This window comes from Schistocerca americana, chromosome 1 (assembly GCF_021461395.2).
Source record: "Schistocerca americana isolate TAMUIC-IGC-003095 chromosome 1, iqSchAmer2.1, whole genome shotgun sequence".
In the NCBI taxonomy this organism is placed as follows: Eukaryota; Metazoa; Arthropoda; class Insecta; order Orthoptera; family Acrididae; genus Schistocerca; species Schistocerca americana.
In genome coordinates, this window is record NC_060119.1 from 513,267,108 (window position 1) to 513,294,383 (window position 27,276).

Consider the following 27,276-nt stretch of genomic DNA (forward strand, 5'->3'; position numbering starts at 1 on the left):
GCCCACTTTTAGCCGCTCTTTGGAGGACTTTTAACTTTGCCAGATCCCTACCTTCGGTGTTGGGTGACGATGTCTCAGCAGCAGCTTTAGTTTTATGTTTTATCCGTGAGAGTGGGTTTTATACTTCTGTGTAGGGTTTAGCGCATGTCCTTTGTCCCACTGTGTCCTCCACCCTATTGCTTTTAGGGTGGAAGTTTTAATGTGTTGCAGAGTGGCTAGCTTTTCCTTTTTATTCTCGTGGTCGACCAGCCACTGTAATCTGCTTTCTTGTTTTACTGTTTTCTGTCTGTAGCGTCTCTCTGTTGATTTCTTGTCCTCTTTTGTTCCTTTTAGTGTTCGTTGCCTTTCCTTGAGTCTTGTGGTTTTTCCTTTCTTTCCGTTTTGTGTTATATGTCTTGTCCATTTTATTCTCACACTTGTGGCATTGTTTTATTAGTAACAAGGGACCGATGACCTTGTAGTTTGGTCCCTTCTCCCCTCTTCTAAACCAAACAACCAACCTTCTCTTCTTCAGAAACGTTTTCCTTGCCAGTCTACATTTTATATCCTCTCTGCTTCAACCATCATCAGTTATTTTGCTCCCCAAATAGCTGGAAGTGTCTCACTTCCTAATCTAATTCCCTGAGCATCACCTGATTTAATTATACTACATTCCATTATCCTCATTAATAATATGCAGCTGTAATCTTACAGCAGGAAGTAGATTATGACATTTGGTTTAAGGTCCCAGTGACAGTTGTTCATTAATAGGCCACTGAATCTGTGGATTTTATCTTTCGTGCAACTCTCGTTCTGTAAAGAGATAAATTCGCTGAATATAATCAAAATTTCATGATGGTATTATCTCCAGTATTTGGATAAATCTCTCACAAAGCATTTTTTACAGCATAATAACTATGATTCGCTGCTGTAAACAAATTCACCACAATAGCTAGCATCCATCGCACGTTTGTCTGTCGATTATTCATATGATTTTGAAACTCTTCCCTATTGGTTTTTGAACACATTTTAAGTAGATTTCTGAATGAACCATGTTGATTTTTGAATGCGTGCATAGTGTACGCAATGTCTCTGTCAGGAGAACCCTCGTCGCATCTAGACTAAACTTTCCGCAGACAAAAGGGGAGAGGGCTGTACGAGCTGAGTGGAGTAAAGCCGTACGAGTGAATGCCAATTGCTGACTCATTATGTGGTTGATTGGTTTTGCGAATGATCAGCGTTGTTATAATTACTAGCGAAATCCATAGATTCAGACCACCAGAATGGAAATAAACGACTGACAGGAATAACAAGTGAAAAAGATTACGTATTATCTTCTAGGTGTATCCAAGAAAATGAAATTTTGACAGAAAATTTTTGGCCAGATCGCTACACTAGTAAGGACCAGTTGTACAGTCCCCGATTAGCAGCCGCTTAAGTTCTATTCTGGAAGTAGCGCGGAAAACGTGTTGTACGAACACGTAATGACGCTTAACCGGAAAATAATCGTGCGATAACTAAACCTGTGATTCTGGCAGGGTTAGTGAAGTTAATCGGCGAACAAATTTTGACAGTGGCAGGAATAACTACAGAATTGATGATGACAAGATTGTTTGTTAGATCGAGGAAGGAGAAGAACCAGGGTCATCACAGAAATTATGGAAGAATAAGACAATTCCAAATTTGTATAAAAATTTCTTAATACTACTTTTCGATCTCATGCTTGAGAAGCTGGTACGTATGAATAAAATGTGAAACTATTTCCTAACATAAACCTTTTTGCTTGTTGTAGGCCTAATAGGCATTTGATATCGGTACTTCGTGAATTATATTCTGTCGTGTTATAAAAATGGCCAGTTGTGCCAAAACAGTCTCGTTTATTTGGCGTGTGTTACAAAATTGTTGCAATATTTGAAAGGCCTATTTTGTTTTATCTAGCAGACAGTGACGTAATCAGATCGAGAAACCACACCAGTCTTGGGTATTATTTGTGTTAACAGCTTTTTCAGTATTAGATAACGACATTTCGATTTTTCATGTAGCAAAACGTTTGACGAACTCTGATGAGGTAATAGATTCTTTCGCAAAAAGGAAAGCACGCAATGTAAAGCTGTAGCAAGGTTAGAGAGAAAAAAATGCTAGGAGCTAAGGATTGAAGAAATGTGTACTTTCTTGCTTGTCTTTATTGGTTTTATGTATCCTATATTTAATTTTGTCACACAAAACAGCAAGTTATTAGCTAATAGGCAACACAGAGTGCAAATTTTCTGAAGAGTTCTTGTTCTCCCGATTACAGATAATCCCATCCGCTATTAATTGCGAGATTTTTTTTTTTTTTTTTAAGGGGGTGTGGGGCAGGTTGTCAAACCGGCTGACTGGGAGCAGGAGAGGCACCACAGGACATTTCAATAGTTTGATGGCATCCATTACAAAATATACGCGTTTCAATTCCACAGAGCGAAATACAGTGACGTGCGATAGAAGAATACTTTGTGAAGAGGCGTGGCACTGCACTTTGGCACGCTCAAGACCAAATAACATGTCTTACATTTCCTTGAACACACGTTTTACGTTTCAGACTTTTCAGAAAGATGTGCGCTACAAGGTGAACATATTTTTGAAAACTTTATTTTTTTTAGTATTGACCCGGTTCGCAAATATCATAGATCCGGGCTGATGCCTAGAGCAGTCTGAATTATAGTGGGTAGTCTCCACTGACTCGTGTTAACATTTAGTGATTTTGCTTTTTCCCCTTCGTTTACCCTCACGTGAAATGAAAACAAAATGAATATCTGTAGTCGGAAGCTATCAAATGAATTAAAATACATTCACATAATTCCGGGATGTCATTAGTTTCAGATTTTATTTTCTGACTGTCAAGCATTAATCGCCTTGCAGAACAGTGAAGTTATTTTTGTCTGTTTGCTAAAGAAATTTGACTTTTATAAATTTTTTCCGCAGAGGCAGTCAGTGTATTTGAAACGAAATGTTTAATTCCACAGTACTGTCTAATTTCAACTGTTCGCTGCATTTCAAGTGCACGTTTTCATCTTCTAGCACATATGGTATTAAGCTATAATAAAGAACCAAACATGATATAATACAGTACAGGTGCTCCAAGAAAATTTACATCCCGAAAACCACACTGAAAAGCTTAATATCAGGTCGAGGTCTATTTCATTGAGCATCTGGACAAATGTGCACATTTTAGTATGGTTCACGAAATTCCTATGCTCTTGGAGTATCCCCTGATGTCTCTCTCTTTTTTCCCCATAATATATGATCTTTCAATGTTTTACACGTTCGTACATACGGGCTTCTTACGTCATGGTAGCTGCGCAAGCGCGGTGTCGCCTGTAATCTGCGCTTTCTGGCAACTGCTGAAACAAACCCATTTCTAACTAGTCGCGGGAACATATTGCGAATGGTGGTTTGAAAAGCGTTACTTTCAAAGTAAATATCCTTTTAGGTAAGTTGAACTATATGCAAGGGTACCCTGAATTTCTTAAATCACAGAACATTTGGTTCTCATTTAAAAATCAACTCTTTGATGATGAGCCATTTAGAAGAATTTCGAACCCTGAGGATCAGACATTTATGTCATTATTAAAGCCGGCCGCGGTGGTCTAGCGGTTCTAGGCGCGCACTCCGGAACCGCGCGACTGCTACGGTCGCAGGTTCGAATCCTGCCTCGGGCGTGGATGTGTGTGATGTCCTTAGGTTAGTTAGGTTTAAGTAGTTCTAAGTTCTAGGGGACTGATGACCACATATGTTAAGTCCCATAGTGCTCAGAGCCATTTGTCATTATTAAAAATTTTACTGGCGCATTTGTGTGATATATCTTGAAGTGTAACATGCGCAATAAAGGATCTTATTAACCTAAGAGACCAATATTATATGTGAAAGCTTTGCTTTTCTTGTAGCAACACTATGTATATTAATTTACACCATTAACTTTCCCTGTTTGTGTTTTCGTGCTACTTAACAGTGATGATGTTGCTGTCGGCTGACTACATCAGTTGTCCTGTGCTCTGAATATCCGCTGTCATCGGCTGGCGAGATTACGTGACATGAGCTATGACTGGCTTACAAAAGCGCATCGCAATCTCTGTCTCAATGATTCGGAAAGTAACATACGGTGTTTGGCCGAATTCCAATGTATACTTTCTAATACGAAAATACGCAGCGTACATGTTGCTGCACATCAAAGGTATTTTCAAAACATGTCTTTTTCCCTGAGTTTCGTTTTCTAAAGTGCCAGGAAATTCTACTCCTGTGTATAAAACCATAACCATTCAAAAGATTGACAAGTTTTAACACGAAAAAGGTGTGTTTTCACACGGGAGAAAGTGTATTTTTAACCGTGAAATCCGGGAATTTTTTTCGTTGTCCACGTATACACCCTGTTACTTCATCCAGAAGTTTCAGTTTGATTATTATTATTAGTATTATTATTATAACCAAATCTTACAACTTTGCATATTCACATATTGTCAAATTACAGATATGTCGGGCTCCTCCAACAATATCAATAAAAAAAAAAAAAATCTTAGTGTCCTGTCGGGATGTTGATTTAGTTATTTATAAAATATTTCAAAAATGCCTTAGTTATTGTTAAAACTGCAAAAGTTATTCTGGATGTGCCTGCCATTTTGACTCCAACCATACTCTAAGGAGTTATTGGCCACATTCCATTGCTGACGCACTCCTTTGTGTGTACCACTCAACAGCAACAGTAGTATTTCATACTATATTACTATCCTAATAGAAAGGACTAAAGTCCAATTGGATCTCAAGATTACTCAGTCCCAAGATTTACAAAATTGAAGCCCCTTTATTTATTTTGTTTTCCACCACGCAAATTCCAAATGAGTCCTGTATTACACTGTTCGAAAACCTGAAGTTCACGTCACAACATTATTCTTCTCATCTCTCTTTTAATAATTACAGTTTGGCCATTAGTTACTCAGAGATAAAAGCTTACGATAATCTGGGAGCCATATGTCTTTCATTTTATTAATGAGCTTGCAGTAGCCCATAAGTGGATCAAGTAGCTCAGTAGCTGCTGTTGCTAACCTCAAATCCAGATAAAAGAGAATGATAAGAGAGTAACCATAGAACATCGTGAGGCAGCCTATGGGGCTAAAACCACTAGTTTCTCTGCAGTTAACACCAGAAGTTGTAAATCTTAGTTTTCTCCACTGAAGGCCATCTAACTTTGAAAGTCAAAAATTAAAAAGTTTTTTTCAAAACAAATTCCACCAATTTGGCCAACAAGAATCCCAGAAAGGCTACATCTGACTTGGTAGCTGGCCATGGAGAAGACAGCTATGAATTTACAATCACACGAAAAGCCACCAACGCACCAAAGCACTCTCAAAGTAATCAAATTAACTACTTTTGAATGCACTTTATGATTGAGTTGGATAAACAAAATATTTGAACAGCTATGATCAAGGAGACGTGAAATAAAACAGAAGAGCCATATAGATCTTAAGAATATTGAATTTGCCACAGGAAAGCAGCACAAAGAGTCATGAGACAATGTCCACAATTTGGAACAGGATTTATAGTAAACATAAAGAAATAGATTCAATAATTGAGTTTTAAGCCATCTCACCAAAAACCGCTACTTTATACTTACAAAAAAATATGTATCATCATATGTGTCTGTGCTCCTACTAATGAGAGGAATGTTCTAATGAAATGGCAACTGGGTTATGTATGCTTGGATAAATCCTTTCACAAGGAAATCTACTACTTTAAAGTACTAGACCCAGGATCAGACCATTACACAGTGAGAATTAAAATAAAACTCTCATTTGTAAAGAAGGAGAAACCATCCAAAATAAGCAGTAGCACAACCAACACTAATTAACCAGAAATGACAAATATGAGTACCGGTACTCAAACGAACTGCAACATTAATGGGCAGTTTCCAGGTGTTAATACTGTCAAGCAACAACCCTTTCATCCACTTAAGACATGCCCGGTGGACTTCAGAATGTGACAACTCCATGACGAAAAACACCAGAAATGGATGAAATTTTAGATCTGCAAAACAGAAGAAAATGCTGTCACACTCAAAATTATCAGAAAAAATTATCCAAATTATTGAATAAAGTAAGAGACAATATCAGAAAGGTCTGATCAACTCAGTTTAAAAAAACTGTCACTAAAATAAAACCTTTTGAAAACAACTACAAAAGTACAACATATTTATGTTAATGCTGAAAAGTGTGAACAAAAAAATTGCTACAAGGGAGTTCAATAAACTTCGAAACTGAGAAAACTTTTGAAAATGATTAATGGAAAATCTCATATAAGATGTGAAACAAATACTAACAAAGAGATAGAGGGGCTGGCCAGTACTTACCTCAGCTCAGTACAGCCGATAGATACACATAAAACAGAACTGAAAATTTACATTCCTAGCTTTCGGAACTTTGTTCCTTCATCAGGGAGGAGAGAGGGGAAAAAAGGGAAGAAGGGAAAGTGGATTCAGTTACTCACAACCCAGGTTACCTTCTCTACCCAGCGGTTCCTACCCCTGTAACCGACCCCGCTGCAAAACCTGCCCCATGCATCCCCCCACAACCACCTACTCCAGCCCCGCTACTGGTAAAACATACACAATTCAAGGCAGGGCTACGTGTGAAACTACACATGTCATTTATCAACTGACATGCCTGCACTGCACAGCCTTTTACATCGGCATGACAACAACCAAACTGGCTGAGCGCATGAACGGACACATACGAACTGTCCGCCTAGGAGATGCCCAATACCCAGTAGCGGAGCATGCCCTCCAGCATAATTCTAGGGACCTAGGCACCTGCTACACCGTATGTGCCATTTGGCTTCTCCCACCCAACACCAGTCCCTCTGAACTGCGGAGATGGGAACTTGCACTCCAACACATCCTTTCATCCCGCCATCCCCCTGGACTGAACCTACGTTAAACAACCTCACTCCCATTCACTCTTCAGTCTTCTCCTCTTTCCCTTTCCTCTTTAGCCATTCACGCATCTTTTCATCCTACATAGTTGTGTTTATCTTTATACTATATACCTCTTTACTTCTGTATGCATCCTCTTTGGTTTGAAGCTGGCACAGTGCTTACAGTAGAATATCTTTGGCTTCCCTCTGACAACCATGCCTCCATCCTTGCTACCCTCCCTGTTTACCTTTCCCTGTTGCTTCATAACCTGGGTTGTGAGTAACTGAATCCACTTTCCCTTCTTCCCTTTTTTCCCCTCTCTCCTCCCTGATGAAGGAACAAAGTTCCGAAAGCTAGGAATGTAAATTTTCAGTTCTGTTTTATGTGTATCTATCGGCTGTACTGAGCTGAGGTAAGTACTGGCCAGCCCCTCTATCTCTTTGTTAGTATTTGTAAAACTTTTGAAAATTAATAGAAACATTGCAAGCATGTAGAAAAGACATTTATTCGCAGAAATGTGTAAGTATGCCAGCAATTAGTTTCAAACATCCCTGTGCATAGCTTTATAAAACCTTTGGACCACACCTCTAATCCATCCAAGCCACAAAAAAGAGGATGAAAATAATGCAGATAACTGCAGAAAATGTACCTGTTTGACTGCATGTATAAGATTTTCATCATGATTCTATATGGTAGGATTACACAACTTGAGCAAGTATCAGGTGAATACCAGGGAAGCCTCAGATCCTGAAGAAACTGCATGGAAAAAAATATTCACTTTAAAATTAGTCATAGCTTATTAACAGAAACCAAACATTACTCTTGCAGTAACCTCTGTAGATTTTAAAAAGGTATGTGATGGTGTCCACAGTCTTCCTATATTGAAAATCTTAATACATTCTGGATTGCACACAAAATTGATAGAAATCATCATAACCAACACAAAATCTGATGACTGGATGTTGTGTGCTGTCCTTAGGTTAGTTAGGTTTAAGTAGTTCTAAGTTCTAGGGGACTGATGACCATAGATGTTAAATCCCATAGTGCTCAGAGCCATTTGAACAAAATCTGATGTCAACTTCAAGGGGTATATCGTGATCCATTCCTCGTAAAAAAAACTGGTTTAAAACATGAGACATTGCTTTTCATGCTGTTTTTCAGCTGTGCTTTGTGATGTATGGTGAGAGATTGATATAAGGTTAATCTGCAGAGCATCAAAATTGGAAGACTGAAAGACAACATAAAATTAGACTGCCTACGATTTGCTGATAACCTTGCTACCCTATCCAACAAGATCAGGATAATGAACAAATTAAATCACTTGAGGAAACAATGTTGAAAACCGGCCTCAGATTGTCTGTAGGGAAAAACAGAAAGTGCTCCACCACGCATAAAGAGAAACACAATAGGAGAACAGAAAATTAATATAAAGAGCAAATTTCAATATTTGGGAGAAATCATAACAAAAAACATATGTGGCATAATAAATAAACTAATTGATTAAAGGACAGTATCATCAAAAACTCACACACAACAGAAAGAGGTACTCTCTGTAGCCACAAAATTATAATACTTCAAAACAGCTACACAGGCATTAATTACAGATGTAAGTCAAACTATATTCATAATGGGTAACTTTGCGGGAATAAACAGAACACTCAAGATAGAAAGAAGATTAAGTGGATTTTGCAAAAACGTAACATTTTAAAAAATGTACACTGGAAACTAGCTTCTAGTTAAACAGTTTAACAGAAAATGGAACTTGTAATAATCACATCAGGAAGAAAAACATCTCATTCTTCATACAATGACTCCTGTGGCCACACAAAACAGAATCTTCACAAGAATAATAGATAAAATATAGAACTTAAGAGCAACATCAGATGAATTAAAGGAATAGAGGTCTATATAATGGAACTTCAAATTTCAATAGAAGATTTAAAAAATAGACAAAAAAAGAAACCAAGATTAGTAGACAGAAAATAGGATGCGTGATTTCAGAAGAAAGAAATATGTTGAGATATGAGAGAATGGAGAAGTACTACACCAATGGATAGCAGAAAAACCCTTTTTATTAAATTAAATAAAGTGGTCCAATAAACACCATAGAACATTAACTAAGAAAACTAGTTCCTAAAGGAAAGCTAATCTCCTACTTAAGGTCCCGTTACAGGTATGCCCTTGCATAAGCTCATTACCTGGTTAATGGGGAATAAATAGTACCTTCTAACTACGTCACTGTCAAAACATAGTCGCTAATTATCCAATATATGTAATGGATGCTAATCATCAGATGCAAGTAAATAATCAACACTTTGCAGTTCATTCAGCTTTGTCACGAGGAAGTGGAAACCCTAAATAGTTACAACAATTCTTTGTAAGCTACTCACTAACAGTCCAATTGTAACAAAGAAAATACCAAAGAACACAGCAAGGTCATAACCATATATATTCAAATTATACGTTCTTCATAATTTCATACAATGCTCCAAAGTGTAGTGCAAGAGAAGCAAACATTATTGTATTATATGCTATTGATGGAGCACAATTCTAAAGTCTTGAAATTGGCAAGGTTCCAAAGCAACTGTTTGGATGTTAATAGAAAGTCTATTATTGGCTCTAACAGCCGGTTTATACATGATGCACTTTCCGGCAAACTCATTATGTCAGTATAGTTCAAGCCAGTGGCAGCTTCTGCAAAATTTTACCAACATGCTGCAATGTGGTGGCATATAGCCTTTTGACTTGCAAGTGTAATAATGATAACTAAACTCAGCATATTAATTTTACTTATATAAACTGAATTCTTTAAATAAATTTAAATTTTGTAATTATGGAACCAGCAGTACTCGAATCCTGACCATCCTACCATGCCATTCCAACAGCTACCACTCAAAACTGTGTCATATCCCATGCTTAAAATCCATGGAGGAAGTTTTACCTTTTCTAATGACCCACCCGGGCAAAATATTCTAGGAACACCTCACCTGTATTTATACATTTTGAGATGACTGGAAGCTGTTTTCTCTGCAAAAGATTTCTCTACACCATATTATGCATGCTAATGTGTTTTTGGCATTTCCATATTTTTGTCCACTCCTTTATGTGAAGATGCAGGCAACGAATCTAACTCTCTATTCTTTAACTTACAGAATATCAACTTTGCTTTTTGTAATGGAAAAATCCTAATGAGTAGGCCTCACATGGAGACACAAACTGAGATTTGTTTTTATCAGGAATTTGCCATCATCGTCATACTAAACAGTAAAGCTGCATGTCTGTGGAAAATATATAACAGTTACAGTTTCCTTTAGCTTTCAACAATTACCATCATTTCAAGGCATTGTCGACTACATGACCAGATCAGTCAATCATCCAGACTGTTGATACTGAAACAATTGAAAAGGCTGCTGCACCTCTTCTGGAACCATATGGTAATCAGGTCTTTCCACAATCACCCTTGAATATGGTTGCACCTATCGTATGGCCATTTATGTCACTGAGGCACACAAGACACCCCACTGTGGTCAAGGCCCGTGATTCAGTTGCACAGCATAATATTCCAAACTGGACACTGAGACCTGTCCTGATTAGTTCTTGTTATTCTCACTCACAAATAACTTAGGTCTCTGCCAAGTCATTGACAGTGCCATGTTTTCAAACTTAATTTGGTATTATCAACCTCTGTGCCTTCCAAAGGAACAGCACCAGCCTGAGAACATTTTTCCCTTCTCCCTTGTACACTTTCGCCCATGTCAGCTTTTGCTACTAATTGTGACACACACTGTATGCCACTGGGACCAATCTTAGCTTGGCAACCCAAGCAGCCACTACTAATTTTGATTTGTCCTGTACAGAAATCTTACAGCTGCAGTGACTCTGACACTCCAAGCAGTGGCTTATGTTACTTGGGCCTTAAACTGGTACTACAGAGGAATCATTCATTTATGCTGCAATATCTTCTCAGTTTATTTGATAAGAAACCATTATTTTGAAATATTCTACTCAGATGGTGTGATTTGTCAATGAGCATTTACTTGCCCGACAGGTTGTAAGCTAAAGCATCCAGCATTTTTGTATAAGTAATGTTGGTGTGTCATAGGACAAAGCCACATTTAAGTGTGAATTTACTTTCTACATACGACATAATCCACTGATAAATTTACTTTTCTCATCACCACTATGTTGAAGAAATGCAGCTTGTCTTATTATTTTAGTCTTATCATGAATTACTGATTATCACAGTCAATTCAAGGTGTTATTTCTGACATATTCCTGTTGTTTGTTATACTCCAGCACATGCACCAGGCACCTAAATAAATTGCCACCTGAATGTTTATTTTATATACAATGAATGTTGCTTACAAAATATTTGGTCACCATTATAAGTATTATTAATCAGGGTTCAGCTAGTATATGCCCTGAATCCCTGTGCCTTCTTCCTCCAACTTGGCTCAAACTTTGCCTCCATACAGGCTGCAGATAAAGCTGCTGAAAATTAACTTCTCATTCCCATTCACTCCACCATGTAAATAAGAAGTGAGATGCAATTCACTTTCTTCTATGATCTTCAAAATAACAACTCAGTACGTGATCAATGAGGACAGCTACCAGCTTATATACTGCCTCTCTGTACTACATACATAACAGTTTGATATTCAGATTGATACTCAAATTGATAATTAAAAATACAATACATTTATTATCTTTGACATTTTGCGTTCTTAGATTTCATGGAACTCTTTCTTCAACATCACCCGCTCCACGGAATTCCTGTTGCCACCTCAGCAGGTAGAGTCGTCTGATTGCTACCCATTTCCGTAGAGTCATTGGATCGTTAGCTCTGGTATCAGCACCTACAATTTAAAACACCTCCCAACAGTGCGGTGCTCACCACTTATCGACTACTCTGTCACAAACATCTTTTCTCTGACACTTGTATTTAAGTACGTGATACCTCTCATTCAAGGAATGGGGTTATCATGACGCAGGTTCTGTATGGTTTTCAAGGGACACTCGTGCCATTCAGCCAGCCAACAGGTTCAGGTAACAATGATAGAGCTGGATAGCAATTGCGCACCCTTCTCTCCAAAGTAGATGACAAAGGTGCAGTAATATAGAAATCTGGTGACATTGGGGGCCAGCAGAGATGCATCAATTCATTCTCATGCCCACAAAACTAGTCCTAAACAATGTGAGCTGCGTCAACAGGGGCCCTGTTTCCAGAATGGGATTTACACTCTGCAGCAGAGTGTGTGCTGATATGAAACTTTCTGGCAGATTAAAACTGTGTGCTGGACCGAGACTTGAACTGGACCTTTGCCTTTTGCGGGCAAGTGCTCTACCATCTGAACTACCCAATCACGACTCACGCCCCATCCTCACAGCTTTACTTCTGCCAGTATCTCATCTCCTGGCAGAAGTAAAGCTGTGAGGACGGGGTGTGAGTCATGCTTGGGTAGCTCAGATGATAGAGCACTTGCCCGTGAAAGGCAAAGGTCCCGAGTTCAAGTCTCTGTCCGGCACACAGTTTTAATGTGCTAGGAAGTTTCATATCAGTGCACACTCCGCTGCAGAGTGAAAATCTCATTCTGGAAACATCCCCCAGGCTGTGGCTAAGCCATGTCTCCGCTATATCCTTTCTTTCAGGAGTGCTAGTTCTGCAAGGTTCGCAGGAGAGCTTCTGTAAGGTTTGGAAGGTAGGAGGCGAGGTACTGGCATAAGTAAAGCTTTGAGGACGGGGCGTGAGTCATGCTTGGGTAGCTCAGATGGTAGAGCACTTGTCCACAAAATGCAAAGGTCCCGGGTTCGAGTCTCAGTCCGGCACACAGTTTTAATCTGCCAAGAAGTTTCAGGGGCCCTGTTGTCTCGGAATACAAGATCACCAATTAGAAACAAGTATTGTTCAATGGGATGGACCTGTTTAGCGAAAATGGTCCCTTAATCCTTGGCAGAAATGCAACCTTGCAAAGTAACCATGAGGACCATGGAATACTACAATATGGCTTCCCAAATCATCACCTGACTCTCGTTACGTTTCCCTCTTGGGACATAAATTCGGCCGAGAATGGGAAATAGTGTAAAACAAGACTCTTCTGATCAAACAGTTTCCTTATTGCTGCAGAGTCCAGGTTTTATGACTTCAACATCACGTTTCCTGTTACGGGCATTTGCACCACCAATGAGTGGTTTTGGAATTCCTGTTCGCCCTGGAATTCCCAGATTGTAGAGCACCTATTCACGTTGTTTTGGTACTGACAGGATTCATAAGTGTGACATTTAGTTCTGCAGTGATGTTTGCAGCTGTCTTCCTGTTATTTTTCATCATAGTCTTCTTCAATGACCACCCATCATGATCATTCAACACTGCCCGTATTGTAACTTAGCAGATGATATTTTTCCACTTTCCGTGTAGATGGTATAAATCTTTGACACAGTGCCTCTTGAAAATATAAACAATATGAGCACCAACAATTTTGCCTGCGTATGGATGCACTGAGGTCCAGCCTGATGCACTCACAATTACACAGATTACTGCTCTGACCAAGAGTGACACTTTCAATGAATTTAGGACAGGGCATAGGTACCATTTGTCATTAAATACAACAGCACAACCAGCTGATTTGGCTAACATTGCATTTATGAGGCATGTATTTCTTGTGATATGCAACTTATTTAATCACATATGGACTACGTCACACACATCACAGTGGATGTTTTCCAGACTGAAATAAGCAATTATCAAAACCTTTACAAGAAAGGTAGTAAAGCATATTAATAATTATGAAGCAGTCTCACTACTTACCTCCATAGGTACTGGAAAAGATGACATAAACATCCCTCAAAATAAGATAGTCAGTCTCAGCTTGGATTTCAGAAGAGTCTCCCCACAGAACATTTTATTTTTCAATTCCCAAATCAGATAATAAAAAACTTAAGTCACGAAATATTGCCTGTTGTTTGTTTCCGTGACCTCACAAAAGCTTTTGATTGTACGATTCACAAGTAATCCAAGTAACACTAATATGCCTTTATTCATAAACCTCTGAACAATACGGGAAATAATCCCCTTGTGGCTCCACATGTAACAAGACAAAAGAGTAATACAGAAGGTGCAAAAGTAGTGGTACATGGAACAACTGACATGAGCAGTACATACTAAAAGGACATATTGAGGTGGAGTCAGCACTGCTCTGCATGTATATAGGCACAAATCAGCAGTAGACGGCACGGTGGAGACTGTACCATGTGCATGCTTCCTACAGATGGCCTGTAGTGGCCCCCTACCACACACGCAGCTATGCTGCACTAGTGCACTCACACACTATAGTTCAATTCTTTTATCTTGGCGGCTCGCGCATGCCTGCCCAGACGCGGGAGATTGCTGCGTTGCCAGTTGCAAACGACGCTTGCGCCAAGAGAAGCAGCGCCATAGTATAGTATAGTTCGCAAACTTAACGTTTAGGGGGGGAGCGCACAGTTTATGAAGTAAAACCACCACAGCCGCATTAACCCTTTCGCTGCTACAGAGACATGCTCCCCGCATTCCGCGCTGTGCGCGATTTTGTCATCACTGCACTGCTCGCCTGTGCAGACACATGGTGTTCCGAGTGCTTTGACACACTTATTCGATTTCACAAAAACTACACTCCTGGAAATGGAAAAAAGAACACATTGACACCGGTGTGTCAGACCCACCATACTTGCTCCGGACACTGCGAGAGGGCTGTACAAGCAATGATCACACGCACGGCACAGCGGACACACCAGGAACCGCGGTGTTGGCCGTCGAATGGCGCTAGCTGCGCAGCATTTGTGCACCGCTGCCGTCAGTGTCAGCCAGTTTGCCGTGGCATACGGAGCTCCATCGCAGTCTTTAACACTGGTAGCATGCCGCGACAGCGTGGACGTGAACCATATGTGCAGTTGCCGGACTTTGAGCGAGGGCATATAGTGGGCATGCGGGAGGCCGGGTGGACGTACCGCCGAATTGCTCAACACGTGGGGCGTGAGGTCTCCACAGTACATCGATGTTGTCGCCAGTGGTCGGCGGAAGGTGCACGTGCCCGTCGACCTGGGACCGGACCGCAGCGACGCGCGGATGCACGCCAAGACTGTAGGATCCTACGCAGTGCCGTAGGGGACCGCGCCGCCACTTCCCAGCAAATTAGGGACACTGTTGCTCCTGGGGTATCGGCGAAGACCATTCGCAACCGTCTCCATGAAGCTGGGCTACGGTCCCGCACACCGTTAGGCCGTCTTCCGCTCACGCCCCAACATCGTGCAGCCCGCCTCCAGTGGTGTCGCGACAGGCGTGAATGGAGGGACGAATGGAGACGTGTCGTCTTCAGCGATGAGAGTCGCTTCTGCCTTGGTGCCAATGATGGTCGTATGCGTGTTTGGCGCCGTGCAGGTGAGCGCCACAATCAGGACTGCATACGACCGAGGCACACAGGGCCAACACCCGGCATCATGGTGTGGGGAGCGATCTCCTACACTGGCCGTACACCACTGGTGATCGTCGAGGGGACACTGAATAGTGCACGGTACATTCAAACCGTCATCGAACCCATCGTTCTACCATTCCTAGACCGGCAAGGGAACTTGCTGTTCCAACAGGACAATGCACGTCCGCATGTATCCCGTGCCACCCAACGTGCTCTAGAAGGTGTAAGTCAACTACCCTGGCCAGCAAGATCTCCGGATCTGTCCCCCATTGAGCATGTTTGGGACTGGATGAAGCGTCGTCTCACGCGGTCTGCACGTCCAGCACGAACGCTGGTCCAACTGAGGCGCCAGGTGGAAATGGCATGGCAAGCCGTTCCACAGGACTACATCCAGCATCTCTACGATCGTCTCCATGGGAGAATAGCAGCCTGCATTGCTGCGAAAGGTGGATATACACTGTACTAGTGCCGACATTGTGCATGCTCTGTTGCCTGTGTCTATGTGCCTGTGGTTCTGTCAGTGTGATCATGTGATGTATCTGACCCCAGGAATGTGTCAATAAAGTTTCCCCTTCCTGGGACAATGAATTCACGGTGTTCTTATTTCAATTTCCAGGAGTGTATTTGGACCAAAAATTTGATTTTTACACATCTTCTTGACTGATACCTTCCCCCCATAAATGACTTAATTTTATTTCATAAAGCCAAACGCGCCCGTTGTAAATAAAACTTTTATTACAGTCGCGAAATACGGAATATTTCTCAATATTGCATACGACACGTATCTGGTATTTAAATTAAATGAGATATTGTTACACAGTAAATTTTATATGAAATTTAGGTATTTGTCCACATTTCATTCTCAACATTGTGGCAACTAAAATCGACCATACGGAAAGAGAATGGACTTTTACCTCTGCAAACTCTTCAAAATTTCGTGCAATGATTTACTACATTTAATGACGCACAATAACTGCGTTGAACATCGAGACAAAATTAAGTCATTTATGGGGGGAAGGTATCAGTCAAGAAGATGTGTCAAAATCAAATTTTTGCGCCAAATAGTTTTTGTGAAATCGAATAAGTGTGTCATAGCACTCGGAACACCATGAGTCTGCACAGGCGAGCAGTGCAGAGATGACAAAATCACGAAACAGCGCGGAATGCGGGGAGCACGTCTCTGTAGCAGCGAAAGGGATAATGAAGGGAGAAAGCACTAGAAATTTCAAAAAATTACATTCAAACGAATAAAATTCATGAATTAAGACACTTCGATATTGTTTTTAAATGAAGAAAATATTAGTCACCGCAGAAGGTTCGAACTCAGAACCTTTCACTTAGCAGCCCAACACCTTAACCATTACACTAGCGGAGCTCGTTGTTCAATTTAACTCCTGGATGATTGTGTCACGCAAAATACCGACAAACACTGTTAGTATGACTATGAATTACTCACGCTTCGTCGAAGTACAATAGGAAATAAGCAATTACCGCTGTTCTTTATTGCGAAAAAGCGGTTCGTGAGAATGATACAAACACCTGTCCTTGCTATCGCCTGAATTTGGAGCCGTATTGCTTGTTTGGTTTAATTAATTAATAGAATATGAAGCAATTGGTGTAAAGAATGGTTTTTTCCAAACTTTCTATAAAAGAAAGTCTGCTATCAAGACATTGCATATGTTCTATTACTTTGTTTATGACTGAACGTTTCTAAAACTGAAGACACTCATCCATGCTCTGCACTGCAGTCGAGCTCTGGCAACGTCGTTTTCTGTTCATTGGCTGACTGTGTTTTGTGACGCCAGATGCGCAGAACGAACCTAAACTCGGCCGCCGTCATAAATGGCGTGCACTTTAGCAACGGGATACAGCAGACCTCTCCCTCCTGCGAAGAAGGCTCCCAGGTGACTAGGAGATGCCGGTGTTCTGATAAGAGACACAGCCATTAGATCTGGAGCAGTGGCAGCTATTGCCGATGGCAGGGGCGTGGCAATATGCTGGGCTGTCACCTGAGCATAGGACTGGAACACGCGGAGACACAGGCACACTTGAGGGCAGTGGGCCCATGTGGCACCTGACAACAGCACCAGGGAGGAGAGTACCACCCCTGTCTCTGTGTCATCAGCAGTGTGGAGGAGACAGGGCTGGATGCACCTCTGGTGAAGGCTGAGGCGATGATGATGAGGGGACTGGTGGAGGCAGCCCGACCAGATCAGCAGGCTGCGGCAATGTACTTGAGGCCAGAGACAGGCTGATGCCCAACACCAGGAAGCTGGAACTCCAGGGTGCCATACCTGGAAGATGCAGCCAATTGGAAGGGGTCACTGCCACAGCAGGTGACAATGGGATGGAGGTGGATGGCGGCAGGGACTGCACCCTCAAAATCGTAGCTTCTGGCAGTGAGTGGGAGTGCAACTGATCAAAGTGGTGCACCACGAGCCTGTTGGACATCATAAAGACGGCATCCCTGATGGCAGACAACAGTGGTCAGTATCCACTTGAGCCAGCGACCAAACCATTGCGCCCACACCAGCAGTCCTGGTGCGAAGCCACGGACAAACACGGCCATGGCAGGTGCGACACAGGGTGCAGAAGGTGGAGGACGTGCATAGCTGCTAACCGTGAAGTATATCAGCCAGGCTCCACTGCCCCATGGGTAAGAAATGATAGATGCTCAGAAAACGGAGATTGTCATTGTCCGGCAAAGAATTCATAACAAACTTTTTCATTTGGACTGGAATGTACATAGCAGTCATTGTATCTCATCATTTGATTAAGGGTGGAATGGCAGATCCATAACATGATGAATGCTGTGATGGGAACAAAACAATTGAAAGGTGTGGGCATGAACTGGGGCCCTTTATCGGAAATTAAGGTACAAGACAGCCTCCCAACAGAGAAAACTCTCAAAAGCATATGAATTGCAACGTTCGCTAATGTCAGTGCACACCAGAGAATGGAAGGAAATGGATCCACAACCAAGAGACAATAGGTCGTCCAGAAGGGACTGGCAAAGTCTGTATGAATTCGTTTCCATGGCTGATGTGGAGCGGGCCAGGGGGACAAAAATACCCTTGGAGGTGCCTGTTATTGGGCTCAAGCTGCCTCAAAATACACAATGTCGCTATCAATCCATGGCCAAAAAACATATCTCCTAGCTAACAATGTAGTGTGCAATATTCTCCAATGGCCCTGGTTGAAAAGCCATAGGACCTTGCACTGTAACGTGGTGGGAATGATACTCTGTGAGAGAGATCTCCCATGGACAGCAGCAAAACACCATCAAAAACAGAGAGATGATACTGTAAGGAAAAATAGTTGCACAAGGGGTTCAAAGCCTTACACAGCGGTTTATCTGCCCAGCCCTGTTGAGCTCACTGAACCACCTGGCGGAGAACCGGGTGGCAGCAACAACAGCTGCTTTGCGCGAGCTCATAATTGGGAAACCCTCGACCACAGTCTGCATTTCAGTATCAGGATGGAAGCAAAACCATTCTTAATGATCAAAGTCGGTCAGGACACAGAGAAAGGCGGGACAAGGCGTCCACATAGGTATATTTAGAAGTAGTTCGAAAATGGCTTTTGTAATTGTAGCGAGACAAGAGCAAATGCTGAGCACTGTAGGTGGTGTGCTGCCTTGTCAGGTAATGAGGTGTGAGGATTAAACAAGGAAACCAAAGATTTATGGTCAGTAATAAGGTGAAATTTGGTGCCATATAACAAAACAAGAAACTTGTGGAGAGCATAGACTATGACAAGAGCCGAGAGTAACGCTGCTGGACTGTAATGAGGGATTTAGAGGCAAAAGCAACAGGTCATTCAGAGCCGCCAGCATATTGGTATGCTAGGATTGTGCCAAGGCCATACTGTAAGGCGTTAGTCCCCGAAACTATGTTCTGGTCTGGAGAGAATATAGCTAAACAAGGGACTAAGAGTAGTTTGGATGTCAACGTTTGAAAAGCACATTTGCAGTCCAGACTCCTGCAAAAAAGTACATTCTGTACATGTCAGGATTGGTTAACGAGCGTAAGTGGGCATTCAGAACTAATCCTGTTCACTCTAGTATGTGGAATGAAAACAGAGAGTTTTCAAAAAAATGGAGATTTATTCTCCTTCCCGTATTCAATGAGGTACATATAATCTTTCATCTTCTACAATCATGGAGGGAAACGCTCTAAGTGGTGGAGAGCATTTCGCCCTCAATAGAAGGAGCAGGCGGACTTGTTCGTGAGGTAGCAGGCTGGTAGGCAAGAGAGGGATCCACTGCTGCGGATACTGTCTCGCCGGCCGACCCGTACACCCCACGTAATATATCTCTGCACTACCATTGGTTGGCTTTGAACCTTCTCAAAGCATTACTTGCTCAGCAACTCCACGAATAGCGTCCCTAGCTCAGCGGAACCAAGTGTGGGATCCATTCTTGGTGATGTGGAGCTACTTATGTAACCTACATCATACCACTGAGGTATAGTGGTAGCCACAAGAATATTATTACAAAATTTGGAAAAGATAGTAATGTTATTTTTAGTCTTAACACCATTTTGGACTGTAGAATTCCCTCCCTCTTCCGTGAGATCCAGTTACGGATCATTAATCGATTTACATTGAGTTTGATAATCAAAAAATGTATAACTGTTGAAGTGGCTCCCCGGAAGTTGGTAGACATTTGATGTTTTAACAAAAGGGGACTTATCCTAATGGAGGGTGTAAATCAAATGTTAAAAATGTGGTAGGGGCAGAGGGTACAAAGTTTCAGTATTGCAATAAATCATGTTCACAAGTATTTGTTCTTGAATCGCCTTGCTTAGGAATTTTGTTTAAAATGTTAATTCCCAATGTGCGACGTTGTTCTTGGAGTTGTTGCAGTGGTCGGTCATCAACCAGACATGATTGTGAGCAGCAGTCAGCTGGGCTGAAGCTGTACCAGTTCTGTGATAAGGTCCTGGCATCAAGGCTGACGAGTAGCAGGTGGGCTATCACTGACTGCAGCACTCACGGACGGAAGTCGTATCAATGAGGGTTTGAGTAGTTTACATTTTATAGAAAGGGGCAGAGGAGGAATAATGACTATCATTATAAATACAACAGTTTGCCTTTAAAGGAGTTAGTGCAAAAGAAATGAATTAACAAAACTTTACAATAACTCAGAATAGTTAGCAAACACTTGATATTTAAAGTTAACAAATCAAGGTGAGTTTTTCGTTTACAAATCCGGTCTGATTAGACCTGCAGCAGTAGAATTCATACCTTAACATAAAGGAGGGCCATGCCTGTGAAGTGATATTTTTACTCCCGATATTCACCAGCTCCCCCCCATGAACCATGGACCTTGCCGATGGTGGGGAGGCTTGCGTGCCTCAGCGATACAGATAGCCGTACCGTAGGTGCAACCACAACGGAGGGGTATCTGTTGAGAGGCCAGACAAACGTGTGGTTCCTGAAGAGGGGCAGCAGCCTTTTCAGTAGTTGCAAGGGCAACAGTCTGGATGATTGACTGATCTGGCCTTGTAACAATAACCAAAACGGCCTTGCTGTGCTGGTACTGCGAACGGCTGAAAGCAAGGGGAAACTACAGCCGTAATTTTTCCCGAGGGCATGCAGCTTTACTGTATGATTACATGATGATGGCGTCCTCTTGGGTAAAATATTCCGGAGGTAAAATAGTCCCCCATTCGGATCTCCGGGCGGGGACTACTCAAGAGGATGTCGTTATCAGGAGAAAGAAAACTGGCATTCTATGGATCGGAGCGTGGAATGTCAGATCCCTTAATCGGGCAGGTAGGTTAGAAAATTTAAAAAGGGAAATGGATAGGTTGAAGTTAGATATAGTGGGAATTAGTGAAGTTCGGTGGCAGGAGGAACAAGACTTATGGTCAGGTGACTACAGGGTTATAAACACAAAATCAAATAGGGGTAATGCAGGAGTAGGTTTAATAATGAATAGGAAAATAGGAATGCGGGTAAGCTACTACAAACAGCATAGTGAACGCATTATTGTGGCCAAGATAGATACGAAGCCCACACCTACTACAGTAGTACAAGTTTATATGCCAACTAGCTCTGCAGATGACGAAGAAATTGAAGAAATGTATGATGAAATAAAAGAAATTATTCAGATTGTGAAGGGAGACGAAAATTTAATAGTCATGGGTGACTGGAATTCGAGTGTAGGAAAAGGGAGAGAAGGAAACATAGTAGGTGAATATGGATTGGGGGACAGAAATGAAAGAGGAAGCCGCCTGGTAGAATTTTGCACAGAGCACAACATAATCATAACTAACACTTGGTTTAAGAATCATGAAAGAAGGTTGTATACATGGAAGAACCCTGGAGATACTAAAAGGTATCAGATAGATTATATAATGGTAAGACAGAGATTTAGGAACCAGGTTTTAAATTGTAAGACATTTCCAGGGGCAGATGTGGACTCTGACCACAATCTATTGGTTATGACCTGTAGATTAAAACTGAAGAAACTGCAAAAAGGTGGGAATTTAAGGAGATGGGACCTGGATAAACTGAAAGAACCAGAGGTTGTACAGAGATTCAGGGAGAGCATAAGGGAGCAATTGACAGGAATAGGGGAAATAAATACAGTAGAAGAAGAATGGGTAGCTTTGAGGGATGAAGTAGTGAAGGCAGCAGAGGATCAAGTAGGTAAAAAGACGAGGGCTAGTAGAAATCCTTGGGTAACAGAAGAAATATTGAATTTAATTGATGAAAGGAGAAAATATAAAAATGCGGTAAGTGAAACAGGCAAAAAGGAATACAAACGTCTCAAAAACGAGATCGACAGGAAGTGCAAAATGGCTAAACAGGGATGGCTAGAGGACAAATGTAAGGATGTAGAGGCCTATCTCACTAGGGGTAAGATAGATACCGCCTACAGGAAAATTAAAGAGACCTTTGGAGATAAGAGAACGACTTGTATGAATATCAAGAGCTCAGATGGAAACCCAGTTCTAAGCAAAGAAGGGAAAGCAGAAAGGTGGAAGGAGTATATAGAGGGTCTATACAAGGGCGATGTACTTGAGGACAATATTATGGAAATGGAACACACTATAGCCTGATTAAAATTACTTGGTAATTGACACTTCACACGTTGGAGCTGCCTTCCTCCAAGAGCAATAAACGTCACGTCCAAACTGTTCACTGTTGATAAGCTGCTGCTTGTAGTCTGTTCACTTCCACTGTTTGGCTACTGTTGTGTAAGGAGCATGCATATTTCGTAACAGCTGTGTGTGTGTGTGTGTGTGTGTGTGTGTATGTGTGTGTGTGTGTGTGTGTGTGGTTTTTCGTGAAATTCGAAGAAAAATTTTCACATGTATGTAAAGTCTATGGGACTTAACTGCTGAGGTCATCAGTCCCTAGTCTTACACACTATTAACCTCAGTTTAACTTCCACTAAGTACAACACACACACACACACACACACACACACACACACACACGCCCGAGGGAGGACTCGAACCTCTGGCAGGAGCAGCTGAGTAATCCACGACGTCATGGCGCCTCAGACTGAGTGGCCTAACCGCGCGGCTGTGAAGGAAAGAGGCAGACCCATGATTCGAGATACAAACACATCACGAAAGAAAAGAGGCGAAGGAATTGCCTTTAAAGGACTAGTGTGACATCTGTTGTGCAATGTGTGGGAATACATTCACCCAGTTTACATGCGTTTTCAAAACCGGATTTCGTAAGCCGATGTCCCAGTTCCGCTTTTGGTTGGTCAGGTAAACAGTTCAAAATCGATTCTGTAAATCTGATTTTATATAGCCGTTTTCCAGGTCCACAATCGATTTTCGTGCCCACATAAACAACTCGGAAAGTGTAGTTATTTTTACGTCTTTAGTATCTACTGAAAGGCAGCTGTCAGTCCTTAGCCGGCAGCTAGCAGGCGGTGTTGCAACAGTGTACTGTCAGTTGGTAGCTGGCAACTGGCAGGCGGCGTGGCAACAGTTTAACCACAGCTGACAACTTCAACTACTACTTGGACACTATATCGTGCCAGTCAGCTTCGAATGTAAACAAATTAGGAAAACAAACAAACAGACTCTCTTATTTCTATATAAGAAGACAAAGCATTTCACAGAACGTACGACTTTTGAGAAAAAGGAAACAATTCTGGCAGAGGTGGTTTCCCTTCTACCAGGTGGCACGTGGAAAGTCCTCACTTGTTTACGCTCACAGCCAGTTGCCTCAGTATAGTGTCAGAGTAATAGCAAGTAATTGTAATTGAAGTATAGGCAGGCCACATTTTTAATCGAGAGGACTGAATAAATTATAAAGAAAAGAAATTAGCTTTAGAGATCATTTTAATTTTCATTACAAAAATATCAATGCCAACAGAATTCAATTAATAATTATTTTGTAAATGATAGAAGACAGAAACAAAATTCCAACAGAGTTACAGTTCAGGTACGTTCACTGTGCATCTACGAAGAAAAGTGCTTTCTTCTTTATTATAGATGAGTCTGTAGGAATAATAATGGGATCCTAATGTGATGGTTGAGGATGCTTCTGCTGACACAATTTTGAAAAGTTGGGTTCAATTCTTGACAACTGGAGACAGATGTCTGGTTCTGCATCTAGACAGCTTCGGTACTTAGTTTTGTGGGCAGCATAGATCAAGAATCCAGTTTCACACATGTATGTTGTGGCAAACGGAAGAAGTATACGTTTTGCCTTTTCAACAAGGGGGTAGTATTTCTTGTTATCCAAACGGATCCAAAAGTGTGAGTAACCGTCAATGTCAAAACTTGATTTCAAGGTAGGATCTGTGGCAATTTCTATCAACAACTCATATTCATTTGATGATAGAATGTTCGGCTTTTTGGATACAGTGAATGGGTTGACCACCCATTCATATTTCTGCAGCTTCTCATCTTCAGCTGTTGGGAAATAATGCTCCAACAATGACATAAAGCTTCAGAGATGTTCCAGGATTTGATGAAACAAATTCTTCCCAAGCGCCAATGTTTTGTTTTTCAAAAACTCCTTGAGAAGAGGAAAACACTCGACCTCCTCCTCCTCGACACTCTCTGCCCAAAAAATTTATTTTCCCCTTGAATGCTCGAACTTTGTCGATAGCAGTGACCTTTGTTTCACTTTGCCCTTGGAGTGAAATATTCATTTCATTCATTTTCGAGAAAATATCTGACAAATAGGCAAGTATACACTGCCAATTTTCGTCATTAATAAGGTCTGCTAATTTGGTGTTATGCTCCAAAAGGAAAGCTAAGACTTCCAATCTTAATTCGTACAACTGAGAAAGTGCATTCCCAAGTGAGAGCCACCTCACTTCTATGTGGAGAAGTAGGGAATGATGAAGGCTTCCAACATCTTCACACAGTATTGTGAAAAAGTCTTGATTTTATGATTTTATTTATGATTTGAATAGATTCGTCTAAAACTTTCTTGAACGAAACAGGCATTTGTTTCGTAGCTAAAGCGTATCTGTGGAGAGCACAATGACTACTGCTGCAATTCTTGGCGTTTTCTTTTATTTTCGTTATTGCTCCGACCGTAAGACCCGTCATAGCTTTTACTCCATCTGTCCACACATCTGTGCAATTAGACCACAAAACTTCGTTAGTCCTTCAAAAATCATCCAATAGGCGGAATATTTCAGCACCTGTTGTGTTGGCAGGTAGTGGTCTGCACAATAAGAGGTCCTCCTAAAACATCCAAAATATTCATAACAGACAAAAGCCAATAAAATCGCTAATCCTGCAACATCAGTGGATTCATCTATCTGCAGATAAAATGAATTGTGTTGGATGCAAGAAACAAGAGTGTCTTTCATATCATTTGACATGTCAACAATGCGTCTCTTGACAGTATTGTTTGTTAATGGCGCCGAAGATACAAGTTTTACTGCCTTTTCGTCTAGCATGCAAGAAACAATATCATTAACACACGGCTTTATGAGATTTTCTGCAATGGTATGAGCTTTGCCTGTTTTTTCCATTCGATAACTAACGAAGAAAGAAGCTTTTAATGAATTTTCATCAATTGTTTTTGCATGAGTTTTCATGCAATGCTGAGAAGCAGCTAGTTCAGCACTCTTCCTTTTGAAAAAATCGGTGTGTTTAGCCTGGAAATCCGGGTGAGTACCTTCAAACTGACGGCGCAATTTAAGTGGAACCATTGAACTGCTCGGAAGGACTCGCGCACAAATTGCACACTGAGCTTTACCCTCCTTTGTCTCCATAAAGCCCATTTCTAAATAGCTTTCGTTGCACTTACGCTTCATGGTTATTCCACTTCCACAGGATATTGCAACCAATGGAGTACTTGCAGCGTTTTCACATAATAAATACGGCTGTGGTGCTTCTTGTGATTGTTCTTCCTTTGGTCGTCCTCCCTCCTCATTCATTTCAACAGGAAACTTCCCTTGTTGTGAAGGCGATGGAAAAACTGCACCCTTCTTCAATGATCCTGACTTCAGCCACCGATCCATGTTAGAAGTAATAAACTGGTCAAAAATTGACTTATGAAATAGGTAGTTCACTGACAAAGCAGGTTTAACATTTAATGATGCCTAGGGCCGCATAAGTGCCAGCGAGCGCTGTGATTGGTCGACAAAGCTCGCTCCGCGCATGCGTAAGGCTAAATTTACTCTGCCCGCGATGCGATGCCGAGCCGTGCGGAGCGATGAAGCACTGAAATCGCGTGACAATGGGCAGGCTTGGTTTAACAGTGCAACAGAGCGGTGCCCGTTTAGACTGAAGGCTGGGTCGAGCGATGTGATGTGATGCGGTGCGATGCGATGACTCCGCTGTAGTCGCAACCGAGTTTGCGTTTCGCGCGAGTGTTTGGAGCGATTGCTTGTTTGCGCTTGCGTCTGAAGTAATTGCTTGCTTGCAATGGACATCGAAAGACTAATTAACAGTGTGCGTGAACGCTCCGTGTTGAGGGAGCAGAAAAATAAATATTACCGCAATAGGGATTTTGTTCGTCAAGCATGGTATGCAATAGCTGAAGATTGTGGAACGGGCAGTAAGTACAAAAAAGTAAAATAAATAGCTACAAGACTCCAAGAAATAAGTAACACAAACAACTTCGTTTATTTTCTAATTTTAATTGTGTATAGATACTATTACAGTATTTTGATAATGAAATGACGTTCACAATAGTTACAGTATTTGATAATTTCGACATGAAATATATTTGCGTTAATGACTGTTGACATAGTTTTTGAAGGCCTCTTTCACACTCCTCGCTCTTCTTGAAGCACTACTGTTTGCTCTGTCATTTTGGAATTTCACGTCTATATTTTCAGGCGAGGTACTGAAGAATAAATGGAAGAACGTACGTGACACTTTCCGCTCTGAACTCAAAAAAACTCGTGCTGAACGTTCAGGAGACGAAGGTGGCATGCCGCATTTCCAATCCAATTGGCCGTGGCACGAGCTAATGACCTTCCTGACTGACATAAAGACGAGACGGAAGACCAAGACTAATGTTCATCACAGTAAAAGAACAGCATCGCAACACGACGACGCACACGACGACGAACCATTTTCACCAGCTCTTACAGAGAAAGAGAGTGTTTCACCTGATGAAACCAACCAAGCCAGGTCTTCAAGACTGTCTGTAAGTTCAGAGGGTAGCGTTTCGATGCCTCCTCCCTCACCCACCCTACACACAAACCAAAACAAGAGATCCAAGAAATCGACAAACTCTGAGTTGCTAAATATAGAGAAGCAAAAGTTGAAGTTAATTGAGCAACAAATGTCGAAATCAGAAACGCAAGATGACAGCTATCATTTTGTAGTGAGTTTGCTGCCAGCAATGCGAAAACTATCACCAGCAGCTCAGTTGAGAGCCAGGATAAAAATTCAGCAGGTTCTTTTGGAAGAATTGGAACAATCAACCACTTCCACTGCACATTCGTTGATGTCACTC

The 27,276-nt window shown here is 41.5% G+C and overlaps 2 protein-coding genes across 2 annotated transcripts in view; one reads left to right on the forward strand and one right to left on the reverse strand.

Moving 5' to 3' along the window:
* The window catches only part of LOC124605040 (ribonuclease P/MRP protein subunit POP5), a 156,312-nt gene extending 135,676 nt beyond the window's left edge, over positions 1-20,636 (reverse strand). Inside the window, exon 1 of the mRNA XM_047136530.1 lies at positions 20,614-20,636. Within this exon, the coding sequence (XP_046992486.1) occupies positions 20,614-20,621 (8 nt within the window). The 5' untranslated portion in view covers positions 20,622-20,636. The remainder of the gene's footprint in view (positions 1-20,613) is intronic.
* The window catches only part of LOC124605024 (G-protein coupled receptor 143-like), a 131,703-nt gene that overhangs the window by 35,913 nt on the left and 68,514 nt on the right, over positions 1-27,276 (forward strand). The gene's annotated exons all lie outside the window — the stretch shown is intronic.